The following is a 20,238-nucleotide window of genomic DNA, read 5'->3' as shown; positions in this document are numbered from 1 at the left end:
CTCTACAGATGGCAAATCTGCATTGCTAGCAGTCAGAAACAGAATGAAGAAGATTAGGACATTTCTCTTATGCTGCGTACACAGATCTATTCCGATTTATGAAAGACTTTGTGTCTTATAATTCAGGCTGGGCACAGACCGCAATTCCTAATTTCCCCTCCATAATCAATTTTTAAACAGTTGGTACTTCCATGTTTGGAAAAGGAGGCTACCCATTTGTCACTACCAAGTCGAGTCCCAGATTGTTCAACGTTCAGCTGGTTTAACTTTTTGCCCGCGTTCAATTGCGGCATAGACTACGTAGAGCCCACACACACACACACACACACTTGAACAACTTGCATAGCTATACGTGAACCCCTAAAGTTTTCATGCGAAGGCCAGAAACGTGCATATGCGCGCGTTTACAAAGCCTTTCACTGGAAGCGGTCATTCCAATGACATTTCAGAGTCTGGTGTGAGCATGAAAAACATGATGTAAACACCTTTGATAGCAGACACCTAAAGACAGGAAGCACCATAACTCCAGAAACATGACAAAAGGAGGGACCAGTTTAGTTAGTCTGGTTTTGACTCCTGGCGCAACACGAGGTTGGATTTTACAAAAGCAGACTATTCCAAAAGCGGGTTCTTAAAGAATGGCTTTTGGACAATTCAGCAAAAGAAGCAAATTTGGGAAGCAAACAAACTAGACTATCCAATAATGGTCTTTAGACAATCAAGGAGAAGGCTGTTACCTGCCATTCCTGATCAATAAGCTCCTGTGGAGTTTTACCCCGCAGACAGTCCACCAGTTCAGTGTCATTGCCTCCATTACAGCCGACCGCATTGGCCAACTGTGTGGCACGCCTCCGAGCCTCAGCATAGGTGACTGAGGCCCAGGGACAGTTGGGGACCCCGCTCTGGAGAATGGCCCGGGTGAAAAGAGGCCTACTGCCTGGAGACAACAGATGGTATCCCACGGAGGCACCACCAGCACTTTCACCAAAGATGGTCACCTGTTTGACAGGTTAAAAGAAAAAAAAACTATATTTTCCACACATATGAGTAATAAAACACAAGCAGAAAACAAAACAAACCTGTCTGGGGTCTCCTCCAAAGGAAGCAATGTTGTTCTGCACCCACTGCAGGGCCATCCTCTGGTCCAGCAGACCCACATTCCCAGGAGCCTCCGATGTCCCATCCAGAGCAAGGAAGCCAAACGCACCAATGCGGTAGTTCATCGATACCACAATAACATTCTCCACACTGGCTAGGTAGCGACCATCATACACGTCCAACGAAGAAGAACCACTGTAGAACCCTGAAAAGGTTACATATCTCAGTAATAAACTTCTCTCTAGACATCATAGCGTTTTGAAGTCATGTATGTCTCTGAACTTTCTCAGGAGCATCACCTTTGATGTATAGTGTTTGCATTTGGTAAACAATTACAGTTTTATTGGATGGTCTCGTTTGTCTGTAAACAACCAGTTCAACCTGCGCTCTTTTCGCTAGATAACAAATCTTCACAAATGTTGCATCATTTTAAAAACTTGTACAGATTGTTTCTCTAACATTCCCAATCTGTTCCCGAAGATTCAAGTACAAATATTTTCAGACTTATTCGTTACCTTTCTAAGTGCAGTAAAAACACACTTCGGGCTATGTAATTATCTATCTTAAACAGTAGAATAATGTTGGATTTTGAGGACAAAGGCTACACTGGGCTACTGTGAACGAAAGTAGAAAAAACCTTCAAAGTAAAGTGTCAGTGAAGCTTGTCATTTTCAAAGTAAAAGCGTTTTTATAGATGGAACAAAAAGAGCCGGAAGTTCAGTTTACTGAGATCAGTTCTGAAAATAAACACATCCATAAGATGAATATGCAAAAAAAAACTGTAGTCAGTTTAGATGGAAGGACTGTGAGGGTTTTCTAGTTGTTTCATTTTCATTGAGGTGCTGCTGTCTCTTAATTTGTTGGTTTACTGGAACTGTAGTCAGAAAAACTTTAAGGATATGAAATTCTGTGGAAAACATTTTGTTGTAAAATGACCCAAAGCAACAGTTATGTTTTGTTTACTGCTGAAGTTAACCAGGAAGTTGACAGTAAAACTTGACAACTGTGTATTTTTTCAAAATCTTTGTCTTTTTAGCTGTTGTGTTTTGTTGATTCTGATCTCATTTTCAAAATAATAGTTTAAATAATAGAAATATAATATGTATATACATGTATATATATTATTAAAATTTTCATTCATCCAGTAAAACAACAAACATATAGGAACCACTAAGACTTATTAAGCTTAAACAGTGAGAATCACTGTCAATTGATCTTGATGTCATGGTTTGAGTTTGTTTTGTCTTGTTTTTTTATTTTAGTTCTTGTTCTGTCTTGTTTGGTTCTGTTTCCTGTTTTATTTTGAAAGGGTTCCTGTCTTGTCATGTCTTGAGTTGTACTTCCTTTGGTCCCCATTCTGCCCTGATCGTGTTCACCTGTGTCTTGTCTGCCCTGCCTGTATATAAGTCTTGTCTCTGCCTTCCTCTTGTGCTGGTCCATTAACTTCTGCTCATGTTGTTAACGTCTTCTTGTCTAGAGTCCTTGTTCCATGTCCCTTGCCACGCCACCGTAAGTTTTTGTTTTGTTTGGTCATCCTGCTCGGCAGCGCTTTTTGTTAATTAAACCTCTAGTCCTTAACCCGTTGGCCTCCCGTCTCTGCGTCTGGGTCCTACCGGCTCTCGAGCCTCCCCGCACATGACACTTGATTCATGATTCCAATCAGATCGCGACTGATTTGCATTTCACATTTGTCCTGATGCATTTTACTTTGGACTGTACCATGTGGGCCAATAGTAAGCTAACAGATCATGCGTTGTAAGATACTTAGTGAATATTTTTTTGGAAAGGATTTAAAAGTATTGTGAGCACATACCTCCCCCATAGATCCAAACCATAACTGGCAGATTATGTGGTTTGACCGATGAGGGCACCCAGATGTTGAGGTACAGGCAGTCCTCGCTCATCTCCCTGTTGGGATTCCACATCTCTATGCCCGGAAAGCCAGGATAAGATTTGTCAACAAACTGGAAACATGCATTAGGGTAGGAGTCGGCTTTGTACACGCCCTGCCAAGGGCGCTTTGGCTCAGCGGGCCGAAAACGCCTCTTTCCCACCGGTGGCTCCCCAAACGGTATTCCCAAAAAGCCGACGACTGGGCGGCTTTGGTCTGGCACTGTCACCTGGAAACCCCTAACACGCCCACTTTTTGTCTGAACGATAAAGTCGGCCTCACTCTGCGTGGAGCAGCTGGGGATGAGGAAGAGGAGGAAGGGGGAGAAGAAGAAAAAAGGGAAGGGCTGCATGATGAAGGTCAAAAGTGTTGGTGTGGTGAAAGCGCTGGTTGTGATTTCCTCTTCAGTCAAGGAGGACAGGGTCTGCTCTGCTTTCCCTCAGATCTACAAAAGGACAGAGGCAGACAGAGAGAGTAATGAGATTTCTTTAATTAAACGGAGGACAGATGGAGAGGAGGGAGAAGAAACACAACAAAGGAAGCTATGAGAATAAAAAGTTATTAGCCAATGGACAAAAACCTTGGAAGATATCACAAGACAAACAACCTGAAACCCCTATATTTAGTCATTTTTAGGCTCAACTATTATTTAAAGTAACTGATATATTTCGGGTTTGGTTGCCTTTTCTGTATTTAAAGACCCACCCTGATAAAAATGTTTTTTAACATGTTCTCATAGCATTTTTCTGATGATGGAGGACATATATGAAGACAATAAGCTCAAAATTGCCTGTCTAAGTGTTTCTTTATTCAAATCATTGTGAATCAAGAGCAGATTCAGCTTTGAGTACACAAAGGCTACACACTGCCTTATTCATCTGTGGATGTTTAGCACAGGTTAGAAAGAAAACATGGCAACTTTTCAAAGAAAGTAGTTTGGGATTTGAGCCCAGATTTCACTGATGTGGGGCGTATCACTAACCCTGAGGTGTACGCTCATCAGAAAATGCAGGTCAGGTGGGGATCAAGTGTTTCGTCTCGTTTTGGTGTGAGCAATGGGGTGAGGGAAGGGGGCATATTGTCCCCAGACCTTTTCCAGAATTCCAGAATTTTCCTGCTTTTTAAGGATGTAATACTGAGCTTGACGTCTGTCATTAAGTTAAATATTTTGGTCATGTTCATGTTTCCTCATATCGGCCCTGCGCGATATGAGGAAAACGATGACAATATAACTTGAGATACATGAACAAATAGCAAAACAACCAAAAACTTCAATTCCAGTTTAATTTCCCTGTTTAATTTAAATAGGAGTCCACATAAATTACACTCCAAATCCCCTTAGTCTACATGGGAGGCAAACATCTAACATAAAAGCGCTTCATTCGATTGGTCGACAACGTGAAGGGCTCCATTCGATTGGTCAAATGCATAAAGGGATTTTTTGGTTTCGTTAAACACTTCAAGCTGCCATAAGATTGTTTTGCCACATTTTAGGTGACCATCTAATGCAATTTTTGCCATCTTGTACGATATGCGTATTGCACGGCTTGATATTGCGATAACGATAAATTTACGATTTATTGTGCAGGTCTAATGACGATGATGATGACATCTGAAATGATCTCTAGTATGTGCTCAGGCAAACACTCTCACATGCAGGGTTAATTCATGTTCTGATTTTGTTAAAAATGCTTTTATTCATATCTTACTGCACTGCTTTGGACACGCCACACATGTGGGTTGACTACAGGGCATCCAGCATGCAGATAATGATGCCCAGAGGGACTACCCCCCCCCCCCCCCCACACACACACACACACTTTATCATTTTGGATTCCAAATGTGCTTTACCATCTTAAACTAGAAAAAATAATAGTGTGACAGAATGATGCCCTTCCCCCCCACCCTTTTTTCTATCTTTTCTTAACGTGTGTGTTAATATATTTGCACTTTATTGTTTTTTTATATATACTGTGACTGATTTGATATATTCATGTTTCTCTTTGCCTATCACTTGTACCATTTTATTTCCTTATATTTTCTTTACTAAATTAATATTGGTGTATATGCAACTGACAGCAGGAGGGGGTGGGGGACTGGGGTTTGAATTGGCTTGTATTATGTTTTAAAACTGAAAACTTAATAAATATATAAAACACTAAAAAGGCCTAGTGAGTTGTTTGAGTCCAAACTCTTTTGAGACATTTTATCTCTGGTTTAACACGACGTCTTAATGCCTCAGAGCATTAAATTATTCAGTAGTCTTTAATATCAGTCTGGAGGTACTGGTATGAGCGCATTTTTAAGCCCTTCAGTTTTTAAGTTTGTTATTTGTGTTTTATTGGTTTTTTAATGAATATTGCCCCAAAACATGCTTGTTAGATTAATTGGTTACTTTAAATGGTCCCTAGGTGTGAATGTGACAGTGTGCATGGGTGTGTGACTGTGGCCATGCGACAGACTGGTGACCTGTCCAAGGTGTTCCCTGCCTTCACCCACAAGTCTCTAGGATAGGCTCCAGCAGCCCCGTGACCGTGAAAGGGACAAAACGGGTTTAGAAGATGTCCTTATCATTTTTATATGCTTTCTATTTTACTGTACCTCTGTGATTGTTGGTTCTGATTGTTTTTACAATCAATTACAGTAAATTATGTATTCATTGGTGCATTGCTTTTTTTTCACACTTTGAGAAAAAGTTGATGAACTTGTAACGCTCACAGGTTGTGCGAAACACCACAGAGGCTCAGAAGAGATCAACTCTAGGCCTCCAACAGCGTTCGTCGCTTTATTAATCATGATCATCCACCTTATAAAGCCTTGATGGACGGATACCGTCGTAGACTATACACAAATAAACAGGAAGCGTTAAAAAAGCTTCAGTTCCATGGGGCAAAAATTAATTAGCTCATCATTAAAGGACACCTGAACTACTTCACCCTCTTGACTGTTACATACTTTAAAGTGTTGCATATCGGCGCAACGCTGGTAATTCAAAGAACGTCGTCAATACTGGAGCTAAAGCTCCGATGTTAAAGTTAATACAAGTAACAAGTAGAGGATTAGAGAGATTCTTAAAAAGTAGTATCAGGTTTGTGAGCGAGTTTGTTCAATTATATACACAAATTCTATAAAAAACAATCCATTCTTTTTTTACATTCTGTCTCTATCTTTTGAAGTGCATTTATGATGAACATTACAGATTTCTGTTCAGTTGCTGAATCTGTGACTGAGATACTTTTTTGTGCCACTATATTTGTGCTTTGGCCCTTTTTTTGTCAAGACTCCAATCCACCTAATTTGAAGCAAAGAAGGAGAGTCTTCAATAAAGAATCTATTGCACATTTTCAGTAAGACAAAAAAAAACATACACTGCTGAGCTACAGCAACTACAACAGAACAAAAATGTGCTAAAGTACTGGGACTGAACACTGTCAAATCCCTGACAACTTGTTGTCAGAAGAAAATGCCAGCAGAGACACAAAGCTCCATCCAGGCCGCTCAGTCAGTCAGAACCTGGACGAGGTCAAGGAAAGTCAACCTTCTCTGCAGCTTCCCCTGCCAGAGCTCATGTCAGAAAAAATGAAGTGTGAGTTTTTTCTGGGAGGTTTTCTTTGGAAGGGGACGGAGAAAGTGACAGGCGTGACATTGACACACTCACAGCTGCCCGTGAGCCTTTAAATCGACGCTGATCCTCTCACCCTCACTACCATACCCTGCTGAACAGAAATGGCAGTCTGCAGCCCAACAGGTGGCCGACAACTGCCTCCACACACATTGTTGCTCTTCTGAAGTTCAGCGCATCAAGCGTGTCGGGCAGATCTCCAGCCACAGCATCAGGGCATCGGTCGCCTCATAAAAGCTCTCATTTAAATAAAGGAATACCCAGAAATGTAATTGTAAGATGAATTTCCTTCATGTATGTCCTCCATCATCAGCAAAATGCCACAAAAGCATGTTGAAAACACCAAAAGCACCATTTTCATCGGAGGGGATCTTTAAATGATAGCCTGCACGGCTGTGCGGTGTGTAGAGGAAAATGGAGGGAACTTTTGACTGGATGGAAAAGCTTTTCCATCTTATATTGGGGGGGGGGGGGGGGGGGGGGGACAAAACTCTCCCAGACAAAACACCAGAGTGGAAGGCCATTACAAATCAAAGCATTTCTCACAGCTTTCTTATTCCTTATGTTTTCATTTTATTTAAAAATATTGCTATATTTACTATTTTTCACCCATAAATTGGGGTGGGCAAGTGTGGGGCAGAGCTTTTTTGCTTCTAGCTCCGCCCCTGTATCCAAGTCATGGGAAGTTAAACTTCATAGATGGGAAATATTATTTCTTAAACGACCATAACAATCCAAGAGGTAGGAAGCAGCCCTGACGAGTGAGACGACTACATCTCACTGCGGGGTTACAAAAACAGTATCTCTGAGATTTTTACCCATCAACGGGTTGGCAGAATTATAGGTTTTTTTCATAAGTAGGGCTGGATTTTCAATGAATAAATGAATCAGTGCATCCATTTTCCTTTAAATCAATGTTTTTCTATTCTTTGGTTGTCTATTAGTTTGTAATTAGTAATTATTAGGTTTTAATTAATCATGAGCATAATGGGGGTGGGTATATGTACATTTACTTCCTTCCTCTCCTTTTATTGTTGAAGAGCTTCATATTTAACACATTTAATGTGTCATGTTGTGTATGTACAGTAAAAATAGGTCTATTTATGATCAAGAGTAATTATAGGGGCATCATTCACATACTTAATAAAGCATAATTAATTATTATACCAAATTTCATATGTAAAGATAAATATCTCTTTTGTTTTCTTCTTCTTTAGTATTTTTTATGTTGTTATTGCTTGAAATAAATAAATTCCAATACAATCCAGTTCATTGATGTCAATATTTAGGATCTCATTAGAGAACATTTTTTCAGATTAAACTGCTGGTTATGGGGAACGTAAGGCAAATAAAATTGGTTTAAAATGGAACCTTGAAATAATAAATTATGTTGAATAAATTGCTAAGAATAATAGATTGATTCAGGAAATGCTTGTATATTTTTGGGTCTTCCTTGGGTACACAGGCAAGAAAAAACGTGTTTTTGTGTTTATAGTTTTTAAAAAATTTAATCTAGCAGATATAATTCTAAAGAAGAAATGAAAAAATAATTTGTGCATTGTTAAAAATCAGTCAGTTAATGGACTGTCAATTAAATTAAAAAAATATATACAAATAGAAGATTACACTTATATAGGCAAAACTGGGTTTTATATCAACAAATAATCCCATTTGTTAAAAATTCTCTTTGGAAAATATACGTTTTAGGAAACAAAAAGGATTTACAAACTATTTTTAAACTGATAAGTGATTAATTCATTTTGTATTTTACATCTATCCCTTTGAAGTTTTATTGACTTTTTTCATTTCTGATGTTGGAGTCCAGTTTTACTGACAATATGAAACCCAATGGAGAAAATCTCAAAGCAACAGCCACAGGACCTGGAGTTCCCAAATAAAATGATACATTAGAAGAAACAAAGATGATTTCATGATCTTCAACAAAACTGTTGGTGTAAAGATTAGACTGTTTACAGTGTGAGTTGTTTTTTTTTTTGGGGTGGGGGTAAAGACACTTAGAAGACATAAAAAACATAAATGAAGTCTCATTTTGGTCCACTTTTGTCTGCAGTCATTGTCTAAACTTAGCCACCGCCACAACAACAGAGGAGAAGTGGAGTCTGTTGGTGGGCTGTAAGAGAGAGCGAGGGCTGGGATTGAGGACGGAAAGAAGTTCTGTATGGCAGGCTGCGCTTATTAATAGCTGTGACAGCTGCGTGGAAGGCAGAAAAGAGGGCGGAAAAAAAGAGGGGGAGGCAGAACAAGGTTTCATATAAAGGATGCTGGGAGTCAGTGGGCTTCAGAGATTCAAAGCCACGCCGTTTTGTAGAGAAGTCCAAGTTGACATCAACTCAGCTGGGCAGGTTTAATCCTGACAGACAAGACGATGGGTTGAATCAAACTCAATCAGGACTTTTTTTTTCCCTTCCTGTGATTTACGTTGCATTTGGTGCTGAAATTAGAACATGAAAGCAAACTGCAGACGCCTTCTGCTCATCAAATGCACATCTGATCCAAAAACAGGACTTTAGGCTCCATGTTGAGCTCCAGGTCTGCAGCCTCTGTAGATGTAGCAGTCATTTGGTACACCCCAGTTGGAGGTTGGATTTTTGCATTGGCAGTCTACAAGTTAAGATGACCTTGAGCAAGGCACAAAACCTGCATCCATCACCAAAATCTGCTGGAGTCTCCAAAGGGTTTTGGTTATTTAAGCACTGTATATTTCAGAGAAAAAGTTGCGTATATTTTGGCCGAGGACAGGAATTGTACTCAGGCGAGACTCGTATGTGATTTAAATAGATAAATAAATAGCAACAACCGCTAGATAGAGGGTACTGTAGCTGTGAGTGTCAGTATTAACAACGCAGAAGAAGACACGCCGCTATGTCTTACGCCATGTGCGACATTGATTTACACATTAATACTAATTTGGCTATATTAAACATAGAAGTAATCTGATACATATGAACAATTATTCAGATAACCATAGTTGACAAACAAGCCAGCTTAACTATAACACTTAAAATGACTAAATTCATTGAATTCTTCATCCTCTGCGTTGCTTTAACTGAACGTAGGTTTTCGAACGCACTTTTAGGATACGGTATTCACACTGGTCTTCCCAATACTACAGCATGTCCAGCAACTACAGTTGGAAAAGGCTTGGTGTGAAATGTCCAAGCGGTGCAAATCTGGTGAATCTCTCTCCAGACTTTTTCTTTGACAGCTCTATTCCGATACATGAATGACTTGGTTTCATATAATTAAGTATAATTATAATTATTAATTTCTAATTTATGATATCTTTTTCAAACGGTTGGAACTTCCGTGTTTTAAAAAGGCGCCATCCATACGACACTACCAAAGGTGAGTCCCTGCCACACTGTAAACCCTAACAGTTGTATTGGCTCATAACTATTAAGGTTACACAACTTAAATGTCATTTTGTAGTTGATTCAACTATAAAGTATTAAGCTCTATCAACATTTTTTCACATTTAACTTAACAGTGCTCAATATTTTAAAGCTTATTTGTATCTAGCACTCAAAAATTTTAAGATCCCTGAAGTAGCGTCATGACGTCATCACGTACTGGTGGGAGGGTCTTTCGTTTTCTCAACGTTAGCTCAGGTGGCCATGTTGGATTTGCCGAATGCGAGTATGCGACGTTTGAAATTGAAAGTCGAGCATTTTATTTTTCTGCAATGCGTTGTGATTTCGTCCCGCTTCAAGACGCCACAACCTCGGTTTTTTTCCATCCGCCTCATCGCTGATGTTTTCCTCAGTGGCGCCGTCTTGTCTTCAGCCCTGATTTAATTTGGTAAGTATCGTTCACGGTTTATTTTGAATGAAATGCTTTTAAAGTGCTCTTATACTACCGTAAATCTGGTTTACTGTTGTTTAAACATACGTGTGTTACGATGGTTTTAGAGCTTAATGTGACAAATGTACATTAGTTCGTCATAGCAGACGTATGGCGAGCCAAACCCAAAATGCGTTTCTGCCCGTAAGTTACGACAGTGATGAGTTTTTTTCAGAGGTAGAAATGATCTGTTATGCTGCAATCACACTAAATGTGATCTGCGTGTGAGATTCGCGTTGGAGGCTTCTGTTTGTGGCTAAAGTTTGCTGCTGGACACATGTCCGAAAATGTCACTCAAAGCCTCTAACGGTTGTGTGGGAGGAGCTACCGCCAACAGTTTTAAGCCTGGTTGCTACATGGAAGCATTGGGTTTTGAATGCAGCTTTAAGCTTTTATAAATCACTGATCTCCATTATAAAAAGGGTTTTTGTAAAAATAAATTAATCAACGTGCTCGTGTTGTGTTCAGGTACCGAACTACAGAGTTCAGTGTTTCACCTCCAGTTAGACGCCAAGGCCAGTGAGGTAACTTGTCTCCTGATCAGTTATTTGTCTAGAGCTATTTTAAAAAAATGCTATAGTTTGTGTAGTGCAATATATGTTTTGATCAGAATATAATTGAAACATTTTTCTTTACCATTGAAAAATCTCTTTTGGACTTTTTCAGATACTGAACTTCAGAGAGTTCAACAGAAAGTCACCATTTCACCAGGAAAGAGGTGTCAGTGGGTGAGTTTTATACTTATTTAATATATTCATCTTGAACTATGGAAACATTTATGCACATTTTAACTAGCCAAATAGAAATAGAGTTAAAATTATTTACAATTTAACCAAACATATTTAGATTGCAGGCTGAAGGTGGCACAATGGAATGGAGGTGCAAGTTGTGTTCTGCTACTTGAGCACTATGCAGTACTACATATAATGTTGCAGTACTACATAGCCAATATTCCAAAGTGTTTCCACTGCCATGTATGTGGAGACACTTTGGAATACAATAATACAATGATGTTGCATTAGCACCATTCCATCATTTGAAACCATGAAAACTCATCTGTCAAGATCTAAAATGGATTTATGTAGAGTAGATGCAGTCAGAGGAAATTGTGCAGTTTTTACATGTTTGTGGAACTTAAAGCTGCCTTTTTCTGAGACTAAGTCCACCAAAACAGACAGGAACTGGCCAGCTTGGTTAGGATTTATGACCTCCAGGTGAATTTCTAATGTATTTCTAATTCAAAAACGGATAACAAATCATAATTTTTAAGTTCTGTCAACTCGTTAGGGTTTACAGTGCACTGTAAACCCTAACGAGTTGACAGAACTTAAAAATTATTTTGTAACAGATTACACAATAGTTTTTAAGTTATATTATTAAAACTTTTGAGTTAACATTTATTAAAATTTATGTTGTCAGTTGGCTTAAATTTGTATTATTTCATATTAAAAATATTAAGATTCCTCAACTTATAAAAGAGCGATTATTTACTCAAAGTTTTTAATTTTTTCCAACTAAAAAAACACTTTAACAAACTATATTTTTATAATATTACTCAACTCATAAAATATGTAAAATTGACTCAAATGTTTTATAAATTCTCTAACTCATCAAATGTATAGCATTGAAAATATTTAAAATTCTTCAGCTTAAAATGTTTGGACTTGAAATGTATTCTAAACAGAGGTATTGATACTGCCCCACTACAAGATTTAAAAGCTAACATTGATAAAAACCAACAAACATGAAAGCCACACAATAGTGATTGCTTAATAGACTTTTTTTAATTGCTCTTTCAAAAGAAAAAAGCACAAATATCAAGAGGATGAAACAATCAGTGAAATAAAAACTGCATTATAAGAGTGCCACACAACATATTGACAAAAAGTGTGTTTTGAATTGTACAGCAGAAAAAGCAAATGATCACAACAAAACACATTAGTTGTTAAACCAACAAATAGTCCATTCTGGGAGACTCACTCAACGAAACATTCTCCCGTGTCAATAAACGCCCTTTCAGTGGTTTGCTGTCCTCAAGGCTCATGACAGCGTTCTGAATAAATGTGAAGGCAAGTTCAAGTTTTTTGGGGTGCTGTAGGTCCAGAGCATAGATGTCCCCGAAGAGTAGAAGAGATTAGTCAACCAGATCTGTGGGACCACTGACGGCAGCATCAGGAGCGTCACCACGACAACTGAGAGGAGAACCACAGCAGTGTCTGTGAGGTCTGGTATTCTGGAAAATACAAAACAAAAACACAGATGAGTTCAGACCCTCAAAGATATTCATCACACTAATGTCCAAAACTGACATTCCTGCCATCTGTCAATGGGAATCTTTGGGAATCTGCTTTAAGGACCAACTCCAATTAAAATTGTGTTTTTAAAAAGTTCTTTAGCATTTTTCTGAAAATGGAGGACATTTATAAAATAATTTAAGACTAAAGCTTCATTTTTCTTTATTCATATAATGATGGATCAGGAGCAGAAAAGGTTAACGAAAAGGTTCCCGCTCCATCCAATCAGGAGTCCCTGATGTTCGCCTTTCATCTTCCGTCTCATTCTTAAAACCATTAAAAAATATCACTCAGTTTACAAACTACAAACAATTTCCTATTTATTATGCCACTCAATAAAATCTCAATCAATATTAAAGGATTAGAGAAAAGCATTGACACGGAGTCATGTACACTTACAGTACAGGTCTCTAAGAAGTTGGAGGCATCTTCATGCAGATAAACAGGAAGTGCAAGGAGGACAAGTGCCCGTCTCATGTTCACATCACGCTGGTCCATAAAAAGAAATATCCATTACCATTGAAGCAAATGCAGAGCAAACACTTCCAATATTTACTTAAGGAACTTTAAGAAATGATAAAATGATACCTTTTCTAGATGTCTATTTCTAGTGAGAGGACAATGCAGTGTTTATGGCATGATCCACCTCAGGTTAAAAACCCAAAGTCATTTTTTAAGGCAAGTTACACCGTGGCTTCTTACAGCTGTTTACAAATGATTTGTTATCCGTTTTTGAATTAGAAATACATTAGAAATTCACCTGGAGGTCATAAATCCTAACCAAGCTGGCCAGTTCCTGTCTGTTTTGGTGGACTTAGTCTCAGAAAAAGGCAGCTTTAAGTTCCACAAACATGTAAAAACTGCACAATTTCCTCTGACTGCATCTACTCTACATAAATCCATTTTAGATCTTGACAGATGAGTTTTCATGGTTTCAAATGATGGAATGGTGCTAATGCAACATCATTGTATTATTGTATTCCAAAGTGTCTCCACATACATGGCAGTGGAAACACTTTGGAATATTGGCTATGTAGTACTGCAACATTATATGTAGTACTGCATAGTGCTCAAGTAGCAGAACACAACTTGCACCTCCATTCCATTGTGCCACCTTCAGCCTGCAATCTAAATATGTTTGGTTAAATTGTAAATAATTTTAACTCTATTTCTATTTGGCTAGTTAAAATGTGCATAAATGTTTCCATAGTTCAAGATGAATATATTAAATAAGTATAAAACTCACCCACTGACACCTCTTTCCTGGTGAAATGGTGACTTTCTGTTGAACTCTCTGAAGTTCAGTATCTGAAAAAGTCCAAAAGAGATTTTTCAATGGTAAAGAAAAATGTTTCAATTATATTCTGATCAAAACATATATTGCACTACACAAACTATAGCATTTTTTTAAAATAGCTCTAGACAAATAACTGATCAGGAGACAAGTTACCTCACTGGCCTTGGCGTCTAACTGGAGGTGAAACACTGAACTCTGTAGTTCGGTACCTGAACACAACACGAGCACGTTGATTAATTTATTTTTACAAAAACCCTTTTTATAATGGAGATCAGTGATTTATAAAAGCTTAAAGCTGCATTCAAAACCCAATGCTTCCATGTAGCAACCAGGCTTAAAACTGTTGGCGGTAGCTCCTCCCACACAACCGTTAGAGGCTTTGAGTGACATTTTCGGACATGTGTCCAGCAGCAAACTTTAGCCACAAACAGAAGCCTCCAACGCGAATCTCACACGCAGATCACATTTAGTGTGATTGCAGCATAACAGATCATTTCTACCTCTGAAAAAAACTCATCACTGTCGTAACTTACGGGCAGAAACGCATTTTGGGTTTGGCTCGCCATACGTCTGCTATGACGAACTAATGTACATTTGTCACATTAAGCTCTAAAACCATCGTAACACACGTATGTTTAAACAACAGTAAACCAGATTTACGGTAGTATAAGAGCACTTTAAAAGCATTTCATTCAAAATAAACCGTGAACGATACTTACCAAATTAAATCAGGGCTGAAGACAAGACGGCGCCACTGAGGAAAACATCAGCGATGAGGCGGATGGAAAAAAACCGAGGTTGTGGCGTCTTGAAGCGGGACGAAATCACAACGCATTGCAGAAAAATAAAATGCTCGACTTTCAATTTCAAACGTCGCATACTCGCATTCGGCAAATCCAACATGGCCACCTGAGCTAACGTTGAGATTTGACCCTCCCACCAGTACGTGATGACGTCATGACGCTACTTCAGGGATCTTAAAATTTTTTGAGTGCTAGATACAAATAAGCTTTAAAATATTGAGCACTGTTAAGTTAAATGTGAAAAAATGTTGATAGAGCTTAATACTTTATAGTTGAATCAACTACAAAATGACATTTAAGTTGTGTAACCTTAATAGTTATGAGCCAATACAACTGTTAGGGTTTACAGTGTGATTGGTCACAGTTCAACTAGTTTCACTTCCAACGAGTTCAATGGTCACGTGTTTTGTCCGTAGAGCCCACAAACGGACTAAAAAACGTGTGTAGTGGCAGGAAAGGTTTTGAAAGCGGAGGCCAGAAACACGCAAATGTGTCCGTTTACATAGACTATTATGGTAGTGAAGCATGCATATATTCAGTCTATTGTTGTCATCCATTGCATTAATATGATTCATTAATGCACTGGTTAATCAAAGGTTAAATTTTCATTCCTGTTCCCCTTTTTTTGTTAAATAAATTTCTCTCAAAAGTGCAACTTTTACTCCAGTGCAACTTATATTAGATTTTTTTTATTATTGGTACAGTTGAATTTCTCTCTGTGTCTTACAGGGCCTCCACATGCTAAAGATGTGTCTCTTTTGATTCATTCCTCATTTTCTCCACATGAAAACCTTTGACACCAAAAAACAACCTTCAATATTAAAACGTATCTTTTCAATTAATGGAGATGTCCTGCCAAGTCAAAAATGTCAAAACTCAAGCTTAACAGTAAAAATCAGTAAATAAAATAATGCGTGAAACCTTGACAAAGAGATGTTAAACATTTACAAAACCAAACAATGTAGAAGAAAATGGTAAACTGAATAAATGCAGGCTTCACTACCATACTTATATAGAGCTTTTCTACCTTCCTTGAAGGCCCAAAGCACTTTACAGTCACAAACATTCACACACTGGTGACCGCTCTGCTGCCGAACACTGGTGCCAACCTTCCACCAGAGGCAAGGTAGGGTTCAGTGTCTTGCCCAAGGACACTTTGAAACATGGAATCCTTTGATCAGAGGTCGATCGCCCTACCGCTGCACCACGGTCGCCACCAAAACGATAGGATTGAACACAGACTGCTGGAACAACAAGGAATTTATGTTGTAAAAATGCTAAAACTGGTCATGGACTTTTAGATTGACCGAAGACCTGCACCTTCACAAAGAGAAAATCGATTTTGATCCAAAGAAACCGGATTTTAAATCAACACTAATAGCTTACAAGAAGGGGAGGTTTTACGCCCAAATGTCTTTTTGTAGGAGATTAGCCCCAATGGGTTTTGATTTAACCCAGGAAGCTCTGTGCTTCCTGTTTAAAAGAAATGTTCATAACAACCAACAGAAACGGTATCGCACACGTTATAGCATCCATCGTTTTTTTCCCCAATTCTATGTCCCTTCGTCTTGATCACAACCAAGCAAGAGAAAATTACACTCACCGGCCACTTCATTAGGTACACCTTGCTGGTAATAGTTGGACCCCCTTTTGCCTTCAGGACTGCCTTGATACTCATCAGCATAGATTCAACAAAGATACTGGAAACATTTCTCAGAGAGTTTGGTCCATGTTGCCATGACAGCATCATGCAGTTGCTGCAGATTTGTCGGCTGCACATCTATGATGCCAATCTACCGTTTCACCACATCCCAAAGGTGATCTATTGGGTTGAGATTATATTGTAATGTTCTAGAAACCAGTGTAAGACGATTCCACCTTTCTGACATGCCTATTACCCTGCTTGAAGCAGCCATCAGAAGATGGTACACTGTGGTCATAAAGGGATGGACATGGTCAGAAACAACACGCAGGTAGGCTGTGGTGTTGGAACCATGCTTATTCTGTACTAAGGGGGCCAAAGTGTGCCAATAAAAAAATTTCCCACATCATTAAACCACTACCACCAGCCTGAACCATTGATACAGGCAGGATGGATCCATGCTTTCACCAGGCCCGTTCATAGACAATCACTTTTCTTACCCATTCTGATGCTTGGTTTGAACTGCAGCAGATCGTCTGGACCAGGGGTCGGCAACCGGCAGCTCCAATGCCGCGTGCGACTCTTTTGCTCCCTGTGCTTCGGCTCTCTGTGTTTTTGTAAAATAACTATCATGTTCTAAGATTGTCGTGGTGCCTTTAACACCTTCAGGTAGTGCGAATGGACAGGAGGACCAGAGTCTGTTATGGGATGGAAAGACAGTCAGTGACGATCTCGTAGGGGACAAATGAGCGCCCCCAAAAACCACCCATTTCCACTTAAAATGAATTAAATTTGCGTTAGGGCGCCACTACTATCCTGTCACCTTGGTGCTACGATGGTCGTATGTTGCGCAGCCTGTGTATAACACGCTGGAGCCCCCCTCCAGCGTGTGCACACGGGGGAAAACAAAGAACAGGTAGAGAGGGCGGGGCTTAGACTCACCGCTTATGATTCCAGACCCCGCAACAAACTAGCAGCTGCTTCCTAATAAAAAATAGTTCTCATCCATAAAATTAATATAATTTATCTGGTTTACTGGATTTAAAGAAAAAAAGATAGAAAGGAGTCTGCAACAAATCAAATTTGTTTTGACAGACGGAAAAGTCTATTCAAGGTTGTGGAAAATGAACAAAAGGTCAAAGGAAACATCAAGCGCATAAATAATAAAAATGATTAAAATAAATAATTAAAAAATATCCTGACAACATTTTGAATCAATGCAAGGATTGCCAAATGAACTATCGCGATATATCGGCAAAACCATTTTTTCTAACACCCCTACTGTTGCGGCTCCCTGTGCTTTCGTCTCAGTGGGAAACTGATCAAAATGGCTCTTTGAGAAGTACAGGTCTGGACCATGTCTAAGTGCCTAAATGCACTGAGGTTCTGCCATTTGATTGGCTGGTCAGAAATTTGTGTGAATGAGCCATTGGACAGGTGTACCTACTAAAGTGGCCAGTGAGTGAGGAGGTAGGTAGCAACAGTGGAAACTAGGATGGAAGGGTTAGGGTTAGGGTCATTTTCAACCCCCATGCCATTGGAGCCTCCTCAGATACAAGCATTTATTAAAAAACTGCTTTATATAGGTGAAGTCTATATGTATACAAATGCATGCCTGCTATTTCCTTATGAGGGACCAGACAAGATTAGTAATGGAAAGTCTGTCTGCCTGATTGGGAACAGCTGAACAATGGCACCTTCTTTAAAATAGTCAGTGGGCTCTAGTGTCACCTTACTGATGCCATGGAAAAGAACTGGATGCTTCGAATGACAGAGAACTTGTGATTTTATCTTTGTTACTGTTTGTAAATTCAGATTGCCTTTCAATAACAAATCATTAAATACAGAAGAATAAAGAAAAAGTGAGAAAAAATCCAGCATAACATCAAACACATGATGGCTACACCTTAAGTTCTGCCTATTTACAAATTATTGGTGAAACTGAGATTGAAGACCACTATAAACAGAAGTAATTATAGAGTTGGCCTTTCAAACATGATTTTTCTGTTTAGGTTTTGTTCTTCTTAAGCTAGGAGGTCAAAATCCCTGCTGCAGTGTGTAGATACCTAGTGATGAACCACAGGAACCGTTTGACTTCTGTAATTGTTAACAAAGGCTTCTGTACCAAATATTAAAGTTGTTTAACCCAAGTGATCAAATACTTATTTGTCACAGTTAGGCCTGCACAATATACCGCAAATTTATCGTTATCGCAATTTCAAGCTGTGCAATATGCATATCGCAAAAGACAGCAAATTTGCAATAAATGGTTAGATGTGGCCAAACAATCTTATGGCAGCTTGAAGTGTTTAATGGACTGAAAGAATCCCTTTCTGCATTTGACCAATCAGATGGACCCCTTCACGTTGTTAACTAATCGGATGGCGCCCTATTATGTTGTATGTTCGCCTCCTACGTCAACAAGGGTCATATAATTTTTAAGCTGTTGTAATGGAATGGGAATAATATTTTTGGTTGTTTTGCTAATTGTTTATATACCGCAAATTATATCGTTATCGCAATATTAATTACTAATATCGCATATTGCGAGTTTTTTTCATATCGTGCAGCCCTAGTCACAGTAATATACAAATAAATTGTTTGAAAAAATCGTACAACGTGTTTTCTGAATGTTTCTTCAGATTCTGTCTCTAACTGTGGAAATGCACCTATGATGAAATTTTTAGACCCCTCCATGTTTTCTAAGTGGGAGAAGTTGCTGAATCACAGGGTGATCAAATACTTATTGACCTCACTGTATATATAAACTTTAAATTCAACTTTAAAGTTGAAAACTTACAGTATGTAGGCTTTGTTCTGTCTAAAATGCTATGTTTATGTAGTATTAATTCAAAAACTACACAGCAAAAGTACATCAATCTCTGAGAGCTGACAGTGTAGAATGTGTAGAACAGTCATACTAGTCAAGGCCAGGAATTATACACTAAAGTCACTTTATTCAACTTCTAAGTTTATAACTTCTACTATATCTTCAGCCAAAAATGCTATGTTTATGTAAAAATAATTCAAAAACTACACGGTCAGAATACACAAATCTTTGTGAGGAGATATCTTTGTTGTTTGTATTAATTTTATTGTGCTAGTACAAAACAAATAAGGCTTTTTTTAAATGAAAACAAAAGTAGGAACAATTGCGTATCATGCTGTGCCGTGTACTGGGGGGGCATGACTTTTCTTTAAAACGCGGCCGACTTAAGCGGCTCCTGCTCCGTGGGCAGCGTGACTTTGGGCAACACTGCTGCCTATGAGGACTTGTATCCATTGGACGGGAACGGCAGGAAGGCTGGTTCAGACGGGGCGTCTCGTTCTCGCTTATAATCAAGGAGGCACGCGGGCCGGACTGGGCCTTAACAAACTTTCCCATGGGCCGGTGTGGTCCAGAGTAGGGATTTTCCTATTGCAAGAAGAATCTGCACTCAGTGTAGTTAAACACGCGTGTCCAGTTTGTCTCAGAGGATGTTTGTTTTTCATACCAGGCGATACCTATGTATACCACGATGTAATCCAAATAAGTATTTTTGTCAAAGGTGAAGTCTTCGCTCTTAAGAGAAATGTGTAATCATCATTTTTAATTGGCAAAGAGGAGAAACTGCTTGGAACTGGCCAGTGTTCATTTAGGACCTTTCAAAATAAAAGTCTTTCACGATTGACTTAATTCTTTATATATTTATTTAGCATTTTAATCACCAAGCCCACCTTACAGTGAGGA

General features: G+C 38.8%; 1 protein-coding gene and 1 long non-coding RNA gene across 3 annotated transcripts in view; one reads left to right on the top strand and one right to left on the bottom strand.

Moving 5' to 3' along the window:
• ache (acetylcholinesterase (Yt blood group)) overlaps window positions 1-20,238 on the bottom strand; it is a 58,766-nt gene that overhangs the window by 23,216 nt on the left and 15,312 nt on the right. For both annotated transcript variants that reach the window (XM_023949005.2, XM_078936708.1), the window contains exons 2-4: window positions 2,912-3,434; window positions 1,080-1,303; window positions 738-998 (exon numbers count right to left, since the gene is read on the bottom strand). In XM_023949005.2, the coding sequence (XP_023804773.1) occupies window positions 738-998; window positions 1,080-1,303; window positions 2,912-3,341 (915 nt within the window). In that variant the 5' untranslated portion in view covers window positions 3,342-3,434. The remainder of the gene's footprint in view (window positions 1-737; window positions 999-1,079; window positions 1,304-2,911; window positions 3,435-20,238) is intronic.
• Window positions 9,997-11,695, top strand: LOC144987348 (uncharacterized). The gene is made up of 3 exons (XR_013651219.1): window positions 9,997-10,430; window positions 10,941-10,996; window positions 11,139-11,695. It is a non-coding gene; the product is annotated as an uncharacterized LOC144987348 (long non-coding RNA).

This window comes from Oryzias latipes, chromosome 18, assembly GCF_053564925.1.
Source record: "Oryzias latipes strain Hd-rR chromosome 18, Olatipes_Hd-rR_3.1".
NCBI lineage: Eukaryota > Metazoa > Chordata > Actinopteri > Beloniformes > Adrianichthyidae > Oryzias > Oryzias latipes.
Note: the sequence above shows the minus strand (reverse complement) of the source record. Positions and strands in the feature narration are given on the sequence as shown.